Source organism: Cottoperca gobio, chromosome 19, assembly GCF_900634415.1.
Source record: "Cottoperca gobio chromosome 19, fCotGob3.1, whole genome shotgun sequence".
NCBI lineage: Eukaryota > Metazoa > Chordata > Actinopteri > Perciformes > Bovichtidae > Cottoperca > Cottoperca gobio.
This window is the reverse complement of record NC_041373.1, coordinates 17,405,056-17,426,652: the sequence shown is the minus strand read 5'-3', so window position 1 is coordinate 17,426,652 and position 21,597 is coordinate 17,405,056. Positions and strand designations below refer to the sequence as shown.

General features: G+C 43.4%; 1 protein-coding gene and 2 non-coding genes across 11 annotated transcripts in view; all 3 read left to right on the top strand.

Annotated features, from left to right (window-relative positions):
- Nucleotides 1-21,103, top strand: part of rhbdf1b (rhomboid 5 homolog 1b (Drosophila)) — a 43,448-nt gene extending 22,345 nt beyond the window's left edge. For 3 of the 9 annotated variants that reach the window (XM_029456070.1, XM_029456069.1, XM_029456068.1), the window contains 19 exons: nt 6,378-6,519; nt 6,714-6,832; nt 7,174-7,320; nt 12,567-12,795; nt 13,766-13,972; nt 14,974-15,096; nt 15,696-15,838; nt 16,020-16,274; nt 16,368-16,479; nt 16,568-16,642; nt 17,269-17,430; nt 17,566-17,666; nt 17,783-17,846; nt 18,225-18,319; nt 18,551-18,626; nt 18,856-18,956; nt 19,144-19,297; nt 19,374-19,597; nt 20,021-20,216. In XM_029456070.1, coding sequence (XP_029311930.1) covers nt 6,406-6,519; nt 6,714-6,832; nt 7,174-7,320; nt 12,567-12,795; nt 13,766-13,972; nt 14,974-15,096; nt 15,696-15,838; nt 16,020-16,274; nt 16,368-16,479; nt 16,568-16,642; nt 17,269-17,430; nt 17,566-17,666; nt 17,783-17,846; nt 18,225-18,319; nt 18,551-18,626; nt 18,856-18,956; nt 19,144-19,297; nt 19,374-19,597; nt 20,021-20,216 — 2,697 coding nt within the window. In that variant the 5' untranslated portion in view covers nt 6,378-6,405. Of the gene's footprint in view, nt 1-3,302; nt 3,319-6,377; nt 6,520-6,713; nt 6,833-7,173; nt 7,321-8,752; nt 9,277-12,566; nt 12,796-13,765; nt 13,973-14,973; nt 15,097-15,695; nt 15,839-16,019; nt 16,275-16,367; nt 16,480-16,567; nt 16,643-17,268; nt 17,431-17,565; nt 17,667-17,782; nt 17,847-18,224; nt 18,320-18,550; nt 18,627-18,855; nt 18,957-19,143; nt 19,298-19,373; nt 19,598-20,020 lie in introns of those variants that run through there. The other 6 variants (XM_029456071.1, XM_029456073.1, XM_029456072.1 and 3 more) reach the window with 6 other exon arrangements.
- On the top strand, nt 5,412-5,505 carry trnai-uau (transfer RNA isoleucine (anticodon UAU)). Its single transcript has 2 exons — nt 5,412-5,449; nt 5,470-5,505. It is a non-coding gene; the product is annotated as a tRNA-Ile (tRNA).
- On the top strand, nt 19,753-19,824 carry trnap-cgg (transfer RNA proline (anticodon CGG)). Its single transcript has one exon. It is a non-coding gene; the product is annotated as a tRNA-Pro (tRNA).
- Nucleotides 21,104-21,597: the final 494 nt, after the last annotated feature.

Genomic DNA, 21,597 nt, shown 5'->3' with positions numbered 1-21,597 from the left:
TCCTGCTGACACAGCTGAGTAGTGAAGAGAGATGATTGTGCTTACAAAGTCTGACGTCTGATCGGCTCTGATTCTCTGTGCTACTCTTTATCTCGGTATAGTTAAGCTGCTTTTTTATGATGTTCCCTTTTTTAGTAAGGCCATAGAACATTCTACCAGAGGAGAAAACGCATCTTTATTCAGCATATAAGCTTCGTATTCACCCAAATGTTGAAAGCATAGATTGAAACGATGATTTGAAATATTGGTTAATCTGCCAATTATTACCTCAATACATTATTTGGTCTATAAAACATTAGTAAATCATATAAAATGCCCATAGTATTTATAATCATTTTCTTTTTGTCGACTCATTAATTAATTGACTAATTTCTGCTTGAATAGGAAAATATTTTTAAATATTTGATCTGTAAAAATATGCAAAATTCACAAATATCAGCATTTGGGGTTTTTGAATGAGAAACAGATTACCTGCCGTTTGCAGATATTTAAACACACATGGTGCAGTTTGCTTACATGTTATATGCGATGTGCTGCTCATGGTGTGAATATTTCATGTACTTTTTATCATTCATTATTCACTGACAGGTGTCCCAGATGGACTCCATATACTGTATGTCTAAAACAAAGGTAAGCGGGATATAAAAGACAATAACACATCCTCTAGAAATGCTGGTACTAAGAATTCAATACATTGTTGGGGGTTAATGCAGGTTTTGAGACAGGTGCATGCACTGTACTGTATTACAACCCGCCTGACGATCACAGTTCTCATGTCACTCATGCTGCAGCAGGCAGAAGTGAAACAGGATGTACTTTATAGGAATGTGAAGTATTTCCTCCCCACAGAGGACACAATGAGGCAGATTGGACGCATGTTGCAGCACATGACGATGTGATCGACCGCAAATCTTCGTGCATTTTAATTCTAGCACTTTGGTAAGAAGGTGAAAAAGTTAGCAACTTGCACCAACCGAACTACCACACGCTGAGCAATTGTGGCATAGCAGCATCTAATAGCAGACAGCTTTGGTTGTATTGTTAGCTTGCAGCTTTGCGAACACTTCCATGTAGTATTTAAACATCGATACATGACACGATGAAAAGGCTCCTGCAAGATCGCAGTTGAATTTCTACAGTTTCACGGCAGATTACAGGTGAAGGCCACTGGCTTTCTACTAAAACAGATGTTAAGTTTCGGAGAGTTTCTCACACAGATGGTGTAAAGATTGCAAGGCACGAATGAGAAAACCAAGTGTCGCCGGGGAGCAGGGCGGGCTTTCAGGAAGTAAGAGGAGTTTTGATTTAAGAAACACAAGCAGTGACAAAGACAGCTTTACTTCTGGTGTGGCAGATGTTTAATGATTTATTAATATTTGTTTGCACAGACAACAGCAGATCACACACACGCATACTACAGCAGGGCTCTGCAAACAGAAAGCTACATGACCTACAGTGTTATGGCTGTAACATCTGGCGCAGATGAGAGTGCAGAGCATAGGCTGCGCGTTCCTATAGTGAGGGCAAAAGCACACTGTTAATCTATGTGACCTACTCGTGCTTCGTTACATGACGGCACACAGGGTGGTGGAGAAAAGATGCAGACGTACAGTGTTTCTGAAGCCTTCAGAGGCAGGACTTTGTAGCATCTGTAGAACAGGTAAATGCATCACTTCCCCCAAATCAGCAGCTTCATTTCAGCTGTAAAGCATGGTGAGTCATTTAAATAAAGTACACACTCTTAAAAAGCAGCGAGCAAGTCCCATGTCTGACTGTCATGCCTCACCAACGTTGCATCTTTTTCCTATCATATCCTTTGGTGCAAAGCATCACAGGCTACATGCTACATGCAGTGTGGCCACCAACGTAACATTCAAGACTTCACACGGAGCAGGTAATGTTCTGGAGGCTGAAGTAGGTCAGTTCCCAAGACCACATCCTCCAAAAGCTCCGTGCAGAAAGAAACATTAACCCTGAAGTTAAAACGGACCCGGTGGTGCTGTCGGGCAGGTTGTACTGCCTATTAGAGCAAAGCAATGCCAGCGTAATAAAGTCCAAACCTACCTGGACTGTCTGAGCATTAATCTGCTGCTCAGTCCCAAAACAATTAACTTGGACGTGCTCTGGTAAGTTTTTACAGCACCTTCATCATGGAGAGCAAAGAAAAGAGCATTTCTCTCAATACACCGTTTACCTGCCAAATGAACATGTTTGTAAATATCTGGCTTTCTAAACCAAAGTTATTCTGTCTGTTATACTGTAGGTCCAAAGTCTGTCGTTAAGCGATACCAATGTTATGCAGATGAGGATCTGATTTGACTGAACAGCTTCACACAGAGCAATCTGTCACGGCTTGAAATAAACTTAATGCAGACGGACAGAGAACTTGTCAATCAGCCGATATTAACGAGCATAATCAGACGGCAGGGCTTTAAAAAATATAATAAAGAGAATATGCAAGTCTCATGGGTTTACAGTGGAACACAACTTCAGTATGCAAAGAGCTGAAACAAGAGAAGACAGAAAGGGAAAGAAGAAAGAAAGAGGGGGAGGGAGCGAGGCTGAGAGAACACGGAGCAGAGATTATGTGTGGGACTGCTTAACATAAAGATCTATTCAGCCATTGAATATTAAAGCTTATTGACGTGCAGTCACAGTGAATTTCCATGCCACAGTGTCTGGATGCCTCAAAGAGCAGAATCAGGGAGCAGTGTCAGGACAAGTCTTGCTTCGGTGCCAAGGGGATGCCTTTGTTTCATTCAGTCTCGGCATGTCAGGAAATGTCACTCTGTGTACAAAGGATCCAATTACGCCGCTGTTCTGCTCCCATGTTGGCCCGTGAGGCCGCAGCGCTGCACAGAAGGTCCACATGTCATGTGATACTTCTCCAAAAGGTAACAGCTGTCACTCAGCATTATGGGCGCTGGGATCTTTCTAATCTCTGGCGGATCAATCTCAATTTAAATACGATATAAAATGAATGTGTCAAAGCACAGCGGTTGTCTTCCAATAAGACACTTCTGTGATGACTTTCGCTTCTTCTGCTTTGAAGATGAATAACTTCCTGCTGATGACGTCATCGCAGCGATGTTGCTGTCCCATCAGGGTTCGCTATGAGCGTCTGTGGCCTGACAGCAGGAGCGACGTCATGTGGTGTACAGCACGGGGATTACAGCCCCTAATCTGCCTGTCATGAAAACCCAACTAGAGAAGAAAAAAGAGATCATGGAATAACAAATGCCGGATGTTGGGAACAAGATGGAAAAAGGTTGATTTTGGACCACACGGCCGCCATGTGGAGATCTGCGAAACCCTGAGGTGTGAGGCTGAAGCAAAGGCTGTAGCGTGTTCACCGTATGTACTGTATGCATGTGGGCGTGCGTGTGCAGGTTGGCATGTGCACAGCGCTTTATTTTGTAATTATATCTTGAGTCCCTGCAGAATAAGCAAAGGATGTGGTGGTGGATTGTTCTGGTGAAGGTTTGGGCAGGCAGGGGTGTGTTTATCCTCGGTGACCGCAAGAGAACACGCTGACTTCCACATGTGACCACAGAGACATACACTGGGCCAGTCTACGTGTGTGTGTGTGTGTGTGTTTATGTACGGTCTCTACAAAGAGGTATTTGTTTAGTTTGAACTAAGAGATTAAAGCTAATATGAGTATTGCTTTTTATGTTGGTGTAATGTCTAACATCTCAGGTTAGCGTCTTAGCATTGCTAACATTTGATAAGCAGCACTAAAGTATTGGACAATGATAGTTGAGCTACAGGGATCTCAGAAGACCGGAGGCTTCATCCTCCAGGAACATGAATATCTGGGATCAACAGTTTCATGTCCATTTAATAGTTGAGACGTTTCTGGACCAAAGTGTCTCATCGACCGGCCAAAGTTGGACATTTTCAAATAACACACATAGTAGCTTTAACATCGAGCATTAAAAAGAGCTTCATAGCTGTGTTAAATATATAAAGGAATATAAAAGGGCAGGGAGCTCAAATAATAGAGAATAAAGTGATTCAGTGTGTCAATCCATTGTAGGAGAGAGAAATACAAACACCCCTCAGCAGATCAGTATGTAACGGACAAGCCGTGATGTGTTTGACAGCTTTGTTGAGCTGCATGGAAACATGTGCTCAGCTCATAATAATCCCTAAATAGCTGAGTAATCACACTTTTTATTTGTCCAAAAACACTGAGAGCCACATGTTCTCACCTGTTCTGTAGGCGTTGATGCTTCAGAGCAGTATACACCGCCGAATGGATCGATATCATTCAGTGCAAAGGCTGACGAGTTAGAGCATCTAAGGAAGTAGTGCAACTGTGTGTGTGTGTGTGTGTGTGTGTGTGTGTGTGTGTGTGTGTGTGTGTGTGTGTGTGTGTGTGTGTGTGTGTGTGTGTGTGTGTGTGTGTGTGTGTGTGTGTGTGTGTGTGTGTGGACATTTGGTAGCACACCCCGTTCTGCACATGCCCGTGTGTATCGCAAAGTCGTCCAGCTGCCGGTGTTGAATATCTTTCAGCTCGTTAGACTCGGCTTTGGCCAGAAGTTTGAATATCGGCTCCAGCTCTGCGGATGATGAAGGAGATTATTGTTCGGCTTTGTGGAAAGAGAGCGGGAGTAACTTCACTCTCAGCTGTGAATGACAGAATCGTTCACAGCTGAGATCTAAAGGAGCTCCTTGTCGCTCATTACGTCTCAGCAGAGCTCCGTGCAGATGTCCTATTATCCAGTAATAGTCCTGCTCAATGATTTCCCCTTGGCCTGAGCTGTAACCCCACAAGACAAATGCTGATGTTTCCTCAAACTGAGCTGCAGCACAGACACACATTTTAACCTGCTGTCAATCACAGGAGATGTTGATCATGAGTGTGAGGTTATTCTACCAATCTGTCCAAACTAAGTCGAGTGCTGGTAATCTGTATCTGTAATCTGCAGAGAGATGCAGAGGTTGTGAGTTCGAGCCTCACCTGGAGCAGAGAAGCTTTATCTTGCTGTCAGTCACAGGAGATACTCTGACATGTTGTTCATGTGTGAGATTACTCTGCATGAATGAGATCTGACAGAACTTGTCGTTGATGATGGAGATCAGACAAGAAGACGCCTTTGTGATGCTCGTTACACACGTTGATTACACCTGATTGATATTAAATTAAACTTTATATTTGTAGCATTCGACTGTTTTTATTGAACAAATAAGAAAGTGATGTATATTCTTTTTATGGAGCCCATTTGGCTCCATCTACATGTCGTTTACACATCGTGCTGTGAAACACCAGCTGTGGATGTAGAGCAGCTCATCCTGATGTGCCGTCAGAGCATCAGTTAGTATGTACAGACATGTGAGCGCTCATCAGTGAGTAATAGCATCTCTTTATGTCTGTCTCTGTTCATTCATTCATCTTGTCTTCAGAAGCTCCAGTGGCACAATCGGTCAGCGCGCGGTACTTATAAGACAGTAATCTGCAGAGTAATGCCGAGGTTGTGAGTTCGAGCCTCACCTGGAGCAGAGAAGTTTTAACCTGCTGTCAGAAGAAATACACGGACATCTGTGTGAGGAAGACCAATCAGAAGTCATTGTGCCGCTCCATTGGTTCCTCCTAAAATGAGAGAGTTGTTATTAAAGTTGAGCTTCACCTGACGAGCTCAGCAGCTCACTGGCTTTCACAGAGATGTCTCACTTATACTGACACTTGTATTAAAAGTCTGTTTGAAAAGGATGTTAGCAGAGTCCTCAGGGAGTAATAGCACCGCGGTCTGTTCTGTCTGTCTCCAAGCACCATCATGTGTTATTCAATAAGCACTTCTTCCCTTCCAAAACAGGACTCAAACATCCAGTCTTCAGAGGCTCCAGTGGCACAATCGGTCAGCGCGCGGTACTTATAAGACAGTAATCTGCAGTTTGAGCTTCACCTGGAGCAGAGAAGTGTTCACTTGGTATCAATCACAGGAGATACTCTGACATGTTGACCATGTGTGTAACAGAATCTGTTGTTGTTGAGGACCAAGCAGGTGTAATTGCGGTGCCCACTACACATGAGGATTGATGCCAAGTTAAAGTTTATATCCAGCTAAACTTCCACAATGTGAAGTGATTGACTCTGCCGTGAAGATGCACAGGGCGGCTGGGGGATGAAACAATTGGATTAAGCAGTGTGTGTGTGTTCAGGCGCTTTGCCTCCACACTGGGTCTGTCTGAGCCCACACTATGGAGAGACGTGGATTACTGTGGCACACTCTGTAATTACTCAACAAAGCTGGTCGGCTTTTTGATATTTGGAACACTTCTGCCCGTCATGTGTGTGTTTGTGAGCGCTTGTGTGTGTGAAAGTATTTCGACTGTTGCCCCACAAACAAATGACTTCTGTCTGTTTCGTCCAGCTGGCAGGCGTAGGGGGAGCCGGCGAGCATGGGTGAGCCGGGCAACATGAACAGCAGCCTGCAGAGGAAAAAGCCGCCATGGCTCAAACTGGACATCCCCACCATCCGGCTGACGCCCGACGACACGCCCACACTCACCCAGGTACAAAGATACACGTCAGAATGTAGAACTGTACTTAGAATAGTAGCTCTAAATACAGTATTGAGAGCATGAAGTTTGACATTTCTCAGACTTTTCACAATCACGTAACTTGGCACTGTGTGTGTGTGTGTGTGTGTGTGTGTGTGTGTGTGTGTGTGTGTGTGTGTGTGTGTGTGTGTGTGTGTGTGTTGCAGCCGGTAAAGCGCCTGCGCAGTGTCAGCATGCCAGGTGAAAACCCTCAGACCTGCATTGCTGCCTTGGAAACCTCCAACAACTACCTCAGACCTCCTCTGGAGAGACAGTCCATCAAGAGGTTAGACACACACACACACACACACACACACACACACACACACACACACACACACACACACACACACACACACACACACACATCCACATTCACAAGAGGCTCTCTTCTTTCTTCTCTGCTGATTTTCTCCAGCTGCTAATTTCCTCTGATTTGTCTTCTCCACTAATGAATCTTAACAGAACTCATTTAGGCTGCTGCCTCTTTTAATTTAACGCAAACTAATCTTGCTCTTTTTCCTTCTCTCTTGCCCTCCCTTCTTCTTTGATTTTGCCTTCTTCTTCCTTCTTTCTTCCCCCCCTCCCTCCCTGTCCTCTTCGCTACATGCTGCAATGTGCGTTAAGTGAGAAAAGGGTGCGCTTTGAGCGGACCAACACAGTTCCCCCAAAGGGTCAGAGGGAGCCCAGGAGGGTGTCAACCGTCCGAAGGCGGTCGTGCATCCCCAAAATACTGACCCGACGGCGTTCATCTATACCCAAACAGATCATCAGGTACAGGAGAGGTGGAGCAGGGAGGGGGGGGGGGGAGCTGATAACAGCAGTTTAAAGGTATCTGGCTTTGGAACTGAAGTTTCTATATGAAACGGCAATATTGCCAAAAGTTGCCAAATATATGAGATTAATTTTTGGGAGAGAAATAATAAACAATACATCTGGAATATTATATATTTCAGTTTAAACATCATACAGCTTTAATAAAGACGTCAAATGAGTCAAGATGCAACTACAGTATGTTGGAAAAGCGACTTCTAAAAACACTTCTGATATTTGCTGACCACATTTCTCCTTGATGTCGGCGCTGACTGAGTTCTGCACAAAGGTCCCTTTACTCTACAGTAGCAGCTTCTAACACAATCTACGACACACAAGCGCTCACATCCTCGGTGTACCGGTGTCGGTCCAGGTGCACGCGGGACCACAAAGTAACACAATTACTCAGACGGACTTCTCTGTGTGCCTCACGCAGCATGCGGGCCGCATCAAAGCGTCACATTCGATGTAAATGTTTGAACACGGGGGCCAAGAATTAAACCTTGACACGCTGTCTTCAAAGGAGCGCTAACTTTATCGTGCCGGGGTTTACTAGCCGTGTGTGTGTGTGTGTGTGTGTGTGTGTGTGTGTGTGTGTGTGTGTGTGTGTGTGTGTGTGTGTGTGTGTGTGTGTGTGTGTGTGTGTGTGTGAGAGAGAAACTGAATTATTGCGTTTGATGTATATGAAAGAATTAATGGGCTTTAGATATAGTTTGTGTGTGCACAGGAGGAGAGCTGAGCTACCTCCTCCCTCAACAGAGTGTGCAAATACCGGATAAAATCCTCTTCAAACAAAGCGTGTGTCAGAAGCTGTATTGCTGCAAACCTCTGGCTCGTAGGGTAACTAGGAAGGAAATGGGTGTTAGTGGATCTGGCAAACAACAACAACAAAAAAGCTCTTCCTGAGTCATTTCTCATGTTAAGGAGCTTTTCACTTTGACAGATGAGGCCACAGAGTTAATAATTCATCTCAGTCGCACTGATGCTCGTAATGATAGGTGTTTAAATCGAAGATCACACACTACAGTGGACTTCTTTTGAACATATCGCTGCAAAGCAAGGTGGGGTTGGAGCTAAAAACCTTTTTGTGGTACTGCTGCTCCAGTGTGTGAGTGTGTGTGTGTGTCGTGTTCAGACTTGTCCCAGTGCCCTCCCTCTGTCTCTCCTTCCTCCTAATGTGTGTGATGTCCCATCCTTCTTCGCTCCCTCCTTCCAATCTCTCATTTCCTGTGTGTGTGTGTTGTATAGACACACTGTGAGAGAGAGAGAGACGGACCTCGCTGATAAGTGATCGTTTAATGGGGAGGGTTTGACAAGGACCAGAGCTGCTGTCTTCTTTGCCCAGTAGGTCACATCCTTTTTGCGCGAAACTCCCGAGGAGGGATACTGGGAGGCCTGCCAGACTCTGACACACTCTCTCACACACTCTCTCACACACACATACACAGGGAACTTGTGTTTCTGTGCTGCTGGTGCTACGAGGTCAGATCCTCCCGCTCATCAGTGCGCTGAATGAGTGTATCCAGCTGGTGGAAGACTGGAAGTCCTCTTTACATTTCATAGGGATCGGATTCCAGATCAACGGCAGCTTTCCTCCAACCGTTTGATTAACCAGGAGCTCCCGGAGCAGGGCAGGGATGTGACACACAGTCTGCACATGTGGTGATCATCCTCTCTGTGCGTAACAGCGAGCGTTACAAGGTACCGCTGGCCTGGATTTGCAGGGAAATCCCCTTATGGAACGCTGTATGTGTGATCTGCGGATGATCAGTTTGCATTCAGGGGATCAGGGATTAACACGCGTCCGGGGGTAAGTGGGGACAGTGACGCTGGTGATGGAGGACATACAGCTCCGCGGTCCCTGCCCCCCTCAGGTATGACCCAGACCCTGAACCCCTCCTGGAGCTCTCTGGACAGGTGAGTGTGGACCAAGTATTCAGAGCCTAAAAGTACGAATACCCCACTGTGAAAAGTCCTGCATCAAAACCTCACGAAAGTATAATCAGCTAAATGTACTTACAGTAAAAGTATAATCCGCTAAATGTACTTACAGTAAAAGTATAATCCGCTAAATGTACTTACAGTAAAAGTATAATCAGCTAAATGTACTTCAAGTAAAAGTATAATCAGCTAAATGTACTTACAGTAAAAGTATAATCAGCTAAATGTACTTAAAGTAAAAGTATAATCCGCTAAATGTACTTACAGTAAAAGTATAATCAGCTAAATGTACTTAAAGTAAAAGTATAATCAGCTAAATGTACTTAAAGTAAAAGTATAATCCGCTAAATGTACTTAAAGTAAAAGTATAATCAGCTAAATGTACTTACAGTAAAAGTATAATCCGCTAAATGTACTTACAGTAAAAGTATAATCCGCTAAATGTACTTACAGTAAAAGTATAATCAGCTAAATGTACTTAAAGTAAAAGTATAATCAGCTAAATGTACTTAAAGTAAAAGTATAATCCGCTAAATGTACTTACAGTAAAAGTATAATCCGCTAAATGTACTTACAGTAAAAGTATAATCAGCTAAATGTACTTCAAGTAAAAGTATAATCAGCTAAATGTACTTACAGTAAAAGTATAATCCGCTAAATGTACTTAAAGTAAAAGTATAATCAGCTAAATGTACTTACAGTAAAAGTATAATCAGCTAAATGTACTTACAGTAAAAGTATAATCCGCTAAATGTACTTACAGTACTTAAAGTAAAAGTACTCATTGTGCAGTAAAACGTTATTGGATTAATATTACAGTAGGTTGTGCACATTTTAACTCCTTTATATGCTGTTTGGTAGTTTAATCCACTCAGAAAAACAGTTTTTATCTTTTTAATGAGTTTATTAAAGAAGTACAGGAGAGTAATCTCAACCCAGAAACTCTTAATCCTTCAGTTTATCAGAAACATGTATATCAACACTTACTGTGTAACTAAAGCAGTAAAAAGGACAATATTTACCTCTGGGATGAAGTAGAAGTATAAAGGAAATACTTAAAGTACAAATACTTCAACTTTTTAAGTACTTAGTTACTTTCCAGAACTAGACCAGAACAAATATGTTGATCTGAGTCAACTTGAGGCACTCTGGGCGGTGGAAGGAAACTTTGAACAAAGCCGCTGTTGATTTATTTCATTCATTGAAAAAGGATTTCTTAAAATAGAATAAAAGATTTCGCTGAGACTTCTCGTGTCTTGTGATTTGGGTTTTACTGAACTATGATTTATTACTGCTGGCTAGTTATTTTTAAAGTTAATACTGTATAATCTGTAGGAATTAACTGTAAGCAATTTCATGATGGTACTGAGATAAACGTAGTTAGTTGTGTTCCATTACTTTCTCAAAGTACACAAAAAAGTGTTTTATTTTAATTAATAAAGACATCTTTAGATGATGTCCCCTCTACTTAACATCTAATGATCATTTAGATTTTTAATTGTGCCAGAAAATATGAATATTCTGACTTTTCTTTAGGAGTTTTCACTAAAAATGCTCCAATTAGTCCCAGAAATATGAAAAGTGTTGTTAAATTCCCCTACGTTAGAGCAGGGAAACTATCCAGACGTATCCAGTGATGGGGACGCTGACATGTGCGCCCTGAAATGAAGAATTCCCCTTCAAAGCTGCAGTGAACTGTAGAGAATAAAGGTTATAGAATAAAACTCCTCCCATTATCCGATCAGAAAACTCAATAACTATCATCTAGTGTTCGTACATTCTTGTAAAGTGGGAGTATTTGTTTAGATTGCCCCTTGGCCTTTTCTCCCTGATGAACTGAACGCTGTGTGAGTCTATAATTACGTGACAGTAGATGTGCACCAGCCTTACCTTGAGGATATGAAAGCTAATTCATGTGGCTCGACATTAGCTTTTAATCTTTGATGTGCGATGGATCTGTGCTGTCGTCGAACACTCGGATACTTTATTTATGGTTTTGTGTGGGCGAATATGACATGCTTGTCGGTGCATGTGCTCGCACAGACAAACGCCAGCTTATCTAAACAACACAAACATCTAGTGAAACAGTATGTTGTGCTCTTGAGTGGTATCTGTATTTTATTTCTCCTCCACCTCCTCACTGTCAGAGTCTCTTTGCTTTCTAAGACATTCCTCTCTGGGAGGACAACAATCAGGGCCGCCCCTGTGCAGCCTTAAAAGGCTTCCCCAGCTGGCGTCTCTCTTGATGATGAGGGCTGAGTGTTTATTACTGAGTGTCCTGCTCTCCAAACACAGTTTCCCCGCTGTGGCCTCCCCCGCCCGCTCGGTTAACACGCAGCCTGGCGCGCAGTCACTGTTTCATGGGGAAAAAAAGGGTTCACGGATGCACATTTATTGAGTTTCAAATGAGAAACACACAAACACACACAAAGTCAAGTCGGTTCACAAACTGCAGGACAACATCTGCTTCGTTACCGCTTACTGAACGGGGTGTCATGTGAGGATCAAGGTTTTCTCATTCAGGCTCTTTGAGCTGCGCTGGTAGCGTCCATGCAATCACGTACACACACAACGAGAAAGATACCAGAAGAGATCTGATTTAATGAGGATTCTTTAGTCTTAAATGTTGCACAAGAGACCTTTTAATCAACCGAATGATCAAGCAATCAACAATTAACCAGTTAGCCGGTCAGTTAATCCCCAACAACCATCAATCAAGTCATCGTCACATTGCTAATCAGGAGGGATGTGCAGCTCAATCTGTACAATAATATTCAGTGTGTGTCAGCAGGCCCAAACAGATGTTCAATACCAGGGCTGCCACCATTGTACCCCTGAGCAAGGTGATTCATCTAGTTTACTGAAGCTCTATAAACCCAACATCATGCTTTGTCAGGTCTTTGTTTTCTGAATGGAGTTTGGATCCATCAGCCCGATGCTAACATCGTAGCTGCTCCATAAACACTTGAAATCGTCGTTATTGATATCTGTGTAACTTTATAATGATATAAACTCAACGGCATTCAAGATGTTAATTATTGATTCTCTCAACAACTACAACATGTTGTCCTCCATGTCTGATTCACCGTCAGGGTCCTCGGGAGACTCTCAATGCTGATAGGCTTCACAGAATGTGCAAACTTTGCATTGTCTTTGTATGTAGCTAACGGACAAAGACATAAGTTTATTACAATATTCTCATACCACTACTAAATCAAAATCAAAGTTTTCACTTAGTTACTAACCAGAGTCCGTCTTCTCTCCAGGGGTACGGCCGACTGGTTTGGGGTGAGCAAAGACAGCGACAGCACCCAGCGATGGAGGAGGAAGAGCCTGCAGCACTGCAACCATCTGTACGGGGGTCTAAAGCCGCAGGTGATGAGGGAGATGGAGCTCCACAGCCAGGACAACCTCTCCCTGGCCAGCACTGAGACCCCTCCTCCCCTCTACCTCCCACCCCACCACCCCAGTCACCACCACTATGGCATGCAGAGGGTAGGCCAGCGCCAAGGTCACGTTAGAAAGATGGAGGAGTAGATGGGACAATTAGTCACCTATTCCTCCATCACATTTTCTCCCTCACTCCTTCACTCTATTTTTATTTTAATTTCTCGTTAGCTCTTCGGCGCTTGCTTTACCTCTTTGTTTTGTCATCTCTTCTAGGGTTCAATTGATGGCTTTCACCTTCTTTTGTGTAGAAACACGCATGACACAATAACTTTCCACAGATACTAACAACACAGCGTGCATGCCTTACAACTGCTACAGCACCATTAGCATTACAATCATTTCTGTAAACTGATTAATGTTACATCTAAATCAGTTCTGTTAACTGCAGTTCTGATCAATATATAACAAGTATGTAATCAATATTAATCAAACAGAAATGTATTTATAGTTACAACTTCCCCACATTGTTTCCCCAAAACAAACTTTTATACAAGCTAGCCAGCTAGCTAGCTTTGTTAGCTTAGCAGTGTTTTATGTTTGCGCTCTCAAAAACTTGATGTAAGACCATTTAATAATAACTGGCAGCTTGATTCTGACACGTTGCCTCTAAAATAATATGTTTTTGTTCAAACATGTTCTCTATAAATTCTGTTTAGCATGCTAGCATAAATGCTAGTAGACAAAACATGCTGTACAGTGGACAAATCGCTGTTGCTAATCTGAAGCATTAATTAACCAATTAACAATAATGTTTATTACTAGATCTTGAAATTGACTATTAATATAAATTCTCTATCACTGAACCCTGCTCATTTTAACCCTGGAACATCAATCTAACCCTAGTAAGTGTGTGTTATCCCGCTTTTTCACTATTCTGTCGTTGTCTGTTTACTGTTGTACGTGGCTTCACACTGTGTGTGTGTGTGTGTGTGTGTGTGTGTGTGTGTGTGTGTGTGTGTGTGTGTGTGTGTGTGTGTGTGTGTGTGTGTGTGTGTGTGTGTGTGTGTGTGCGCAGATCGTAGACCCACTGGCCCGGGGTCGTGCCTTCCGCATGGTGGAAGAGGTAGACGGCTTCAGTGTCCCGCAAACTCCCATCACGCCCGGCACCGCCTCCCTCTGCTCCTTTTCCAGCTCCCGCTCCGCCCTCAACCGGTTGCCCCGACGACGCAAACGGGAGTCTGTCGCAGTCATGAGTCTCAAAGCTGCTGCAGCACTGATGAAGGTTGTTTGTTTGTTTGTGCACTAGACTTTAGTTAGTCACCAGATATTATTTGCAAAATCTGTGCTTCGAACTGTTCGCCAGCCCCTTGTTGTTCTGAGCTTGAGTTACTTTTCTTTTTTTTGCACAATGTGAAAAACTCACAACTTTACGAGACAAAAAGTTATTTCTGTCTTTCTTTTTCCTTTCCAATAAATGATATTTCCGTATGTGCATTTTATATAAACCCTTTGTCGACACCTTATTGTGCAAACCGGACGTAGTGACACGTATATCCTTCGCCAAGTCCGTCACTAGCTCTCTCCGTCACCTTGCTCTTTGCCATTTATATGCATTTACCACATGTCAGCATAAAGTCAGAATGTATGAGTGCACTACAATTTTAGCGTCAGCTCATTTGACCACGGAGACGGCTGGCTGGATCAAACGACAAAAAACTAATTGTCTCTAATAATCTAAGTATAACTAATAATCTCAGAGAATATTAGAGTTTTTTCTCTGAATATTACCCCCGTCCTCGACCTACAATGGCTTTAAAACACTGTTTTACTTTAATCTTTTCTTCCTAGAAGAACTGCATGTGTAATATTCTGATGTATCCCTGTCTCTATATATACATGTATGAGTTTTATCTGTGTATTAATGTGTTAAAATCGACTTGTGTTAAAGCGGATTAAGCTCAGTTGGATGAAATACACTACAGCTCGCGCATATGTGGGGATGAAGGGCAGTTCAGTGAGAGTGTCTGCTAGTGTGTGTGTGTGTGTGTGTGTGTGTGTGTGTGTGTGTGTGTGTGTGGCGAGGGTTACTGGGTCTCTCGAGCAGGTGGTCCACGATAACACACGGCGAATGCTGGATCAGAATATTCCAGAAGTGCAGAGCTAATCCGCTGACACACATTAAAAAGGGGATTCCCCCGGATAAACTGTCAGGCGTCGTTGCACTTCGGTCTGTCGCTGGGTATACTGACGATGTCTGTGTGCGTGATTGTGTTTGCTGTTTAGGGCCGGACGTTGGGCGACAGCACGGCCGGGCGACATCGCAGACGGAGTTTCATGCCCCCCAGTTTCTTTGAAGACGACACCGTAGACTTCCCCGATGATCTGGAGACTTCCTTCTTCACCAGAGTGAGCGGTGGACACACTTCCACACAATGCCAGGATAACCTTTGAATTAGAAATATCAAATTCTAAACATTTGAACATAATTACCCCCGCACAAAGCACTCAACGCGTTCTTTATGTCCTACAGCCTGCACACACGTGTAGTGTTTTTGTAGGCCAGCCATTGATGTGTTGGTTCAAAGCACCTTCTTCTACCCTGAACATACACTCGTACAGTATTTGTATATACGATGGTGACAGTTGGTGGCCTTCTCTCTACGTCATGCTTGATCAATTCAGGGTTTGTTCACCTGCAAATTGGAATAACATGCAGAACAATGTAAAGCTTACTTAAGCTTATTCTTAGGGCCGGTAAATTGTTTAGTTTCATCATATTTCAATTCCAGTTTTGGTTGATTCATTTGCCTTAAACTGTATTTGCTTTATTTATTATTAAGTTTTTTGTTTGTGTTACTTGGTGCCGATGATTTCTTGTTGTTTTGACTCGTGACGGTTGAATGAATGAATGAATGTTTTGGCTCTTGCACTTTCAGGACCCAAACAGAACATATTGGCAGTTGTTCAGCTTTGAATTCCTTCTGACTTAGTTTTCATCTCTGCAGGAAGGCCTGCATGATGAACTGTCCAGCTACGCAGATGATGTCTTTGAGACACCATCGGAGGCCGACCTCAAACAGCTGGACGAGAGCGAGCTCACAGGAAGTGCGCTGGATAAGAATGAGCTGGAGAGGAGTCACCTCATGCTGTGGGTTTTATTTATATTACAGTATTTACATGCACACACGGACCTCCGTCGTGCTGCAGGGGAGATGTGAGGAGACAAACTCACAACTTTTCCATCACTGAAGATATTCTCTTATTATATTATGTACCGTATTAATATCATACCCTGAACGATTCCTTACCCACTTACTTCCTCAACCAAGGCCCTTAGAGCGAGGATGGCGGAAGGCAAAAGATGGCTCTCTGCTCCAACCTAAGGTGCGTCTGAAACAGGAAGTGGTGAGCGTCAGCAGCCATCAGCAGCGAGGACAAAGGATCGTAGTTCCCGTTAAGAAGCTGTTTGCCAAAGAGAAGAGGCCGTACGGGCTCGGCATGGTCGGTCGACTCACAAACCGGACGTACCGCAAGCGCATTGACAGTCTCGTCAAAAGGCAGATTGAGGACATGGACGACAACAGGTAAACAGCTGATTCCTCTGATGTTACATTAAATAGACTTGTTGCCAGTGTCCTGGATGATGGAGCCTGATTTGTCCTCCTGTCGTCCCGAAGGCCTTTTTTTACCTACTGGATCACATGTGTCCATTTGCTCATCACCATTCTGGCCGTCACCATCTACGGCATCGCCCCCGTGGGCTTCTCACAACATGAAACCGTCGACTCTGTGAGTATATCTTACAGCCTTTAAAGCTGGATGAGTTTACAGTCTGAGCAATATTAGTAATACAACTTTCTTTTTCTTTTTCTTTGAGGTGTTGAGGAACAAGGGAGTTTATGAAAACGTGAAGTTTGTGCAACAACAAAACTTCTGGGTCGGTCCAAGCTCAGTAAGTGTAATCTATCTTCAACTCAACGTCTTCTGTCCAGGATTGTGCTTTCAAGTGTCTCGAACTCTAACTGTCCAAATCTGTGATTTACAACTGGCTCTTCTTAGCTTTCGCAGTTTCAAGGGAGAAACATTGCAGATTAGCTCAACTGATTTAGAAAATAACTGCATATTGAGTTAACTGTAACTAGTTAGCAAGCAGACGAGTATAGCTGGCCAAAAATAATTGATAAATTGTTGAAATAAATACTGCTAACTAAAATAAAATAGAGAAATGGTTAAAATAGTTAGCTAAAAGTAGGATCAGCTGTTAAAAATTGAAAGTTTATAAGTAATAAAAAGTAATAAATGAAATAGATAATGCTAGCTAAAATAGAGATAAACGGTTTAAACGGTTATCTTAAAGTAAATGATGAATAATTTAAATAGTTGAAATAGAAAAATAAAAACAATTAATAGCAAAAGTAATAAAAAGTATTAGATAAATGCTAAAAATAAGACAAAGTTCTAAACTACTATTCAATTCATATCAATATCAGCTTTCATATAATGAATAGTGTTGATGAAGAATCAGATTGGGGACCACCGGTCCACACGCTGTAATGTCGTCCCCTCGCCGTCCTGCAGGAGGCGCTGATCCACCTGGGAGCCAAGTTTTCTCCGTGCATGCGTCAAGACCAAGAGGTCCACAAACTGATCCAGGACAAGAGAGCGAGAGAGAGGGAGTCGGGCTGCTGCGTGAGGAACGATCGCTCCGGCTGCCTGCAGACTCTACAGGAGGACTGTTCGGTCAGTGACCATTTCACTCACAGTATACCGGAGACGTCGGTCACTAGCACGTCTCTGGTGTGAGGAGCTGTAGTGCAGCTGTATCCAGTAACAAGTAAGATGTCATGTAACAGTGATGGTCTTCTTCTGCTGCAGAGCACCCTGGCAGTGTGGGTGAAGTGGCCTCAGCACCCCAGTGCTCCATATCTGAATAGTAAACTTCGCCAACATGGTGCGGTCTGCCATCAGGACCCCAGGTAACCACTGAACAGACACATCAGTTTACTCCTGTGGACTGTGCAGTCGGGGCTCGGTCGCTCTAACAGGAGACGGAAATGTTCAACGTTACTTATTTATCTTTAACTTTTTGTAGAATTTGTCTGGAACCAGCCTCAGTTTCTCCTCACGAGTGGCCTGATGACATCACCAAGTGGCCAGTGAGTAGTCACACGTTTAGAGTTTAAGCATCTACGTTCACATTATTATTATATTATTAGCTATTAGATATAAAAAAGAAGAAAGAAAAGCTGAATCAAGAGTGAGCTGTGAGATGTGATAAAATAATATAAACTACATTATTTTCTCACTCATTTATTCTATAAAATACATTTGCTCCAAATGTTGGATTTGAAAATGAGAACCTTTCCATAATATATATTTCTATCTCTAATTTGATCCAGCCTTTCTGCCAGAAGTATTTGTACCAGTTTCTTATCAGTGGTTTTCCACCCATGTACACAGTACAACATCTTAAAAGGAATATAATGTCTAGATTTAAAGATTTAAAAACTGTTCCCTGTGCTTACGATCTGTAGGTTTGTACACGGTACAACTCCGGGAATCACACCAACCTCCCCCACATAGACTGCACCATCACAGGCCGGCCGTGCTGCATTGGAACTAAAGGACGGTAAGTGTCCACGTCCCTGAACGCCACAGGATTACGACCAGTGTAGATTTTAGAAAGCTAATACCAGTAATTCAGTATTAAAGCTGCTGCATGTCTGCCAGCATTTGACTATTTTCATGCATAAATGTCAAATTTAGGATGAGCAGCTGACTCTGAAGAATATGACATCAACAGGCTGTATTTACTGGACATTTTATCTCATTTGTAATCCTGAAACTTTACATGCTGCAGGTGTGAAATCACCTCCAGAGAGTACTGTGACTTCATGCAGGGCTACTTCCACGAGGAGGCTACTCTCTGCTCACAGGTACGTTTTCTTCAAGCTCCAGGTGAGGCTTGAACTCACAACCTCGGCATTGCTCTGCAGGTCACTGTCGTATAAGTACCGCTCGCTGACCGATTGCGCCACTGCAGCCTGCAGAGAACTGAGAATTAAAAGGGAATTGGATTACATTCAGTTCTCCCTTTCCTCCACAGGGTGGCGGTGGTTCTTCAGATGCACTGATGTCTCTTTCGGACTGTTCTCTCTCTTCCAGGTGGCCTGCATGGATGACGTGTGTGGTTTGCTGCCTTTCCTCAACCCGGAGATCCCAGACCAGTTCTCCCGACTCTGGCTGTCTCTGTTTCTTCATGCTGGGTGACTGAACTCTTCTCTCATAGGCCTCAGTATTTAAAGCACTGATATAAAAGTTTCATACAGTACATTCATTTTATTTGTACAGTCCGCATATAGTGATACATGTGACCGGGTTTCCACTGTGCTGTATCTGTTGAAACAGTGAATTGAGAGATACCTGGTAGATTCGTCTTGTCTGTGTGTGTAGGATCCTGCACTGCCTGGTGTCAGTGTTTTTCCAGATGACTGTGCTCAGGGACATCGAGAAGCTGGCTGGCTGGCTGAGAATCTCCATCATCTACATGCTCAGTGGCATCACTGGAAACTTGGCCTCCTCCATCTTCCTGCCTTACAGAGCGGAGGTACAGTGTCCCCCTCACAACCTCCTGTGTACACGCTGCAGTTGCTCCGTCACTCACCTGTTTCCTTCTGTCTCAGGTGGGTCCTGCAGGCAGCCAGTTCGGCATCCTGGCCTGCCTGTTTGTGGAGCTGTTCCAGAGCTGGCAGATCCTCGAGCGGCCATGGCGGGCTTTTGCCAAGCTGCTGGCCATCTCAGTCTTCTTCTTCTCATTCGGTTTGCTTCCATGGATCGACAACTTTGCCCACATCTGCGGTTTTGTGTCAGGGTTTTTCCTGTCCTTTGCCTTCCTGCCGTACATCAGGTAGGGGAAGAAAGGGATGTGCGTTAAATATAGAGCCAGCATCCAGTTAGCTTAGCTTAGCATTTACACAGTGGGTATTTTATATATTATATATGTGTGTGTTTAACATGGTTCTTAAGGCTTTGATATATGACAGCATTTATATAGACACAAGTGGCTCGTTGGTCTAGGGGTATGATTCTCGCTTCGGGTGCGAGAGGTCCCGGGTTCAAATCCCGGACGAGCCCAAAACTCTCACTCTCTTTGTTTCCTTGTTCTCTGAGATGCTGTCTGTGTTTAGTGACACTGGTGGTGTCTTAGTTGTGGGAAATAAATGGCGTTGAATCACATATATTAAATCTAAACTTACATATTTCTACATGACTTCCTCTTTTGCCTCCATTATGAGACAAATAACTGGGTTTTCTTCTTCTCCTCTTTCAGCTTTGGGCAATCCGACATGTACAGGAAGCGGGTCCAGATCTGCGTCTTCCTGCTGGTCTTCCTGGGTCTGCTCACCGCCCTGGCCGTCCTCTTCTACGTCTACCCTGTGAAGTGTGACTGGTGCGAGTACCTCACCTGCATCCCGATCACGGACAAGTTCTGCGAGAAGTACGACCTGAACGCACACCTGCACTGAACATCGGCCCGTGGAAGTAAATGTCAGCTGCACTGACGCTGGACGGGATGTTGGTGGAGCAGGATGTGCAGCTGCTTGTCACATTTCCTGGAATAATCACCAGTATTTCAGGGTTTCATGTAGAAGTGTTTGGTACAACATTATGAATAAAGGCTATGCATGGACGCCTTCAGGCATTTAATTAAAAATATTCACATGCATGGAAGCAAAACTATCAATGTAACAGTTGATTTAAGTGTGATTGATCTGTAGCTGGGCTAATCAATGACCAGTCACACTTTGGGAGAGAAGACAATTGTATTCTGCCAAATTCTTCACCTCTCTTCGGGGTAGAAATGGACTTAACAGCACCGCTTAGTGGCCAAAAGGAGCAGTACAGCCTGAGACTGCTGCGGAGGATTTTTGTTTTGTACTTTTTTTATTGATGTCCAAACAGTTTTGTCCTCGGAGTTAAAACTTGCCAATAAATGAGACTCTAAAATGTGCCTTATTGACACAAAGCCACACACACATGATGTCTTTTTGTTCTATGTATCACTTTGTGGCAGCGGTTCCTCAACCTCTGTAGAAACTGCTTCACACAATCTGACAAACGCTTGTAAAATATGTGTTTACTTAATTATTTGGTGGCTGGATTGCCACTCTGTTGTTGTTGTTGTTGTTGTTGTTGTTTGTTTGTTTTACCACCGTGGAAACATTAGTTTCCGCCACAGCTTTTAAAGCACTTCAATCACAAATGCATTGTTGTTTTTTAAGTCTTCACCCAGTGTTCTCTGTAAAGAGCACACCTGTATGTTAATCTGCTCCGTTGTGAATGGCTGTTTCTGTGCTTTTATTCAATGTGGTGGCGTTTTAGCTACCTGACAATAAACACAACAAGACACAGAGTTCTGCTCCTTTCCTTTAAAATGTCTATATAATGTCTGCTTACAGAGGATATGTCCTGAAAGATAAACTTCTCTGCTCCAGGTGAGGCTCGAACTCACAATCGCTCTGCAAGTTACTGTTATAAGTGCCGCGCGATGAACAATTGCGCCACTGGAGCCTGTTTTTCAGGTATGTATCTGTACAAAAAGTAAAAACACCAACATGATCTCCATCGAAGCAGATGTTGCTGAGATGATATGTCATAAAAATATCATTAGATAGATACTTTATTTATCCCCGAGGGGAATTCAGGAGGTTTGCTGAAGACAAAGACTCCCTCTTACCGTAACCACACAAATAGACGCGCATCAGAATCCAAACTTTGACCGCAGTTAACTTTTAATACATCCATGATTAAAACGTTGTTTGGCACGGGGACAGCGTTGCTCATCTTCCTCCTGTCAAATCCAGCAGGTGGCGGTCACGCGCCACATCAGTGGTGTCCAACGGCCAA